At 42.0% G+C, this 2,313-nt stretch overlaps 1 protein-coding gene across 1 annotated transcript in view; it reads left to right on the top strand.

Annotated features, from left to right (window-relative positions):
- The window catches only part of SVOP (SV2 related protein), a 62,687-nt gene that overhangs the window by 42,903 nt on the left and 17,471 nt on the right, over positions 1–2,313 (top strand). Inside the window, exons 14-15 of the mRNA XM_011377833.1 lie at positions 913–935; positions 2,192–2,299. Coding sequence (XP_011376135.1) covers positions 913–935; positions 2,192–2,299 — 131 coding nt within the window. The remainder of the gene's footprint in view (positions 1–912; positions 936–2,191; positions 2,300–2,313) is intronic.

The raw sequence follows: 2,313 nt of genomic DNA, 5'->3' as shown, positions 1-2,313 counted from the left end.
GGAATGTTATAAAGCAGGGGCTGGGAACTCTTTTCTATAAAGGGCCAGATAGTAAACATTTTAGGCTTGGTGGGCCCTACAGCTCTGCCATTATAGCAGAGAAGCAGCTATGGACAATGTGTAAATGAACAAGCATTGCCTGACTTCCAGTAAAAGCCTGTTTTTGAATAGGAATTTGAATTTCATATCATTTTTATGTCATGAAATGTTATTTTACTTTTGATTTTTAGAAATCATCTTAAACTAGGGCCAGGTAGAAACAGGCAGGAGATCAGATTTGGCTTATAGGGGATAGTTTGCCAATCTCATTTAAAAGCTCTCTTTTATACCTGAATGGAAAAATGATACTGTGGAAGAAGCCCACAACCAGAAATTAGAGAGCCTGAGTTCTAGCACTAAGTGGCTGTGTGACCTTGGGCAAGTCATTCATTAAGTATTTTCTTAGTACCCACCAGGTACTGGTTCACATGTTAGGGTATATCTATGAATACAAAAGACAAATATCCCTGCTCTGTGAGCTTACATTTTGGTGGGGAAAGAGAAAAAGAGAGAATAACATAATAAGTAAGGAAATTATATAGTATGTTGGAAGGTGATAAGAACATTAAAGGAAAAACTTTAAAGAAAAGGTAAAATCACGCCTCTCACACAAACATAAAATGTCAAATATTTTATTTAACTCATCAATTAATGATTGAACCAGTAGTTAAGAACTGTGAAAAGTCTGAGATTTTATCTATTTGCAAGCTAACTAGTTAGCCTTTTACAGTTTGTACAGATGCTAGCAGAAGACACGGCACTCCGGGGTCAGAGACAAAAGACTTAATTACTCATAGTAATAGCAGTATCGAGAGTGTCAGCATTTTCTTACACCCGTTCTTTGAGTCCCACTTCCCACAGGACAACATGAAGAAGGGCAGGTGATACCTGCAAAAGCAATGGGTTGTGTTGCAAGAGAGGATCCTCAAGCTCAGGGCATCCAGATCTCTTATAGTGGATGGTAAGCCTGTCTGCTCTTTGCTCTGCAGGGAGACATTATATCCTTGAAGGCTATAACCCAAACTGCCCTTTGCTCCAAAGGGAGATACTGTATCTTTCAAGACTATTGGCTAAACAAAAGTCCTTAAAAAGATAGTCCAGAGCAAAGGCACTCTGCTTATATAACATGCAGAAACATGAATGGCCCATGGAGAATTGTCTAGTAACACCAGTAAGAGGTTATAGCTAATTCAAAGGAGAATTCAAAACACACATATATCTAGGCAATCAGAAATGCTGAAATGAATTTACCGTTAGAGGCGAAACTTGTCAGTATGCATAAGGAACTAATAATTGCATCACCACCATACACAGTTTGCATTTTGATGGACAAGAATAATTTGCATTTGATCAATATTCTATAATGTGCAGTTATAGCTCAAAGATAATGAAAGGTGAGATAACCTATAAGGGTGTATTAGATAGGACATTTTTGTTCATTTCAAAGTCTTTCGAGCTATTTCCTAACAAATGATATGGGGGGAAAAGGTAATAGAGTGGGGTCAGGGCGGTTGGGGTTGGGCAGAGCAAGGGGCAGTGGGTAGGTTGAAGTTTTAAATGGGGTGGTCAGGGTGGCTTCAACGAGGTGGGATTTAAGGGAAGATTTGAAGCAGGTGAGGAAATTAGTCATGGGGATATATAAAGTACACTTTAGGAAGAAGGAGCAGCCAGTGCAAAGGACCTGAGGCAGGAGTGTGCCTTACTTGTTGAAAGAACAGCAAAGAGACCAGTGTGTCTATAGTAGAGTGAGTAGAACAAGGGAGAGAGAAGATAGGATCAAGGAAGTAAGGAGCCAGGTAATACAGATGGGGATTATTGGGGCCACCGTAGAGTCTGTCTGCCACCAAAGCACCAAGTATGTGCCAGTTCTGGGCTAAGCACATTCATACGCACAGCCTGCTTTCATTCTCTCAACCACCTTCCCCAGTGATTTTATTAGCCCCAGTTTTCTGAGGAAACTCAGGCTTAGAGAGATGAAGCTGTAGCGCTGTTGTTTGGGATTCAAACCTAAGTCTATCTGACTCCTGAGCTTGGGCTCTTTCCATGGCACCCCAGCCCAATCATTCCCAGAGAAGAAGGTATAGGGGAGCAGGAAGGTGTGATCCGGGGCTCTGCGCATGGCTCTTCCTCTCTGTCTGTCTCCCATTCCCAGTTTCCAGCCGAAAGAAGGCAGTAGAGGCAAAATGCAGCCTGGCCTGTGAGTACCTGAGTGAGGAGGATTACATGGACCTGCTATGGACCACCCTCTCTGAATTCCCAGGTGAGGGACCTGTG

Source organism: Pteropus vampyrus, unplaced genomic scaffold (genome assembly GCF_000151845.1).
Source record: "Pteropus vampyrus isolate Shadow unplaced genomic scaffold, Pvam_2.0 Scaffold322, whole genome shotgun sequence".
Lineage (NCBI taxonomy): Eukaryota > Metazoa > Chordata > Mammalia > Chiroptera > Pteropodidae > Pteropus > Pteropus vampyrus.
This window is presented reverse-complemented; position numbering and strand designations above follow the sequence as displayed.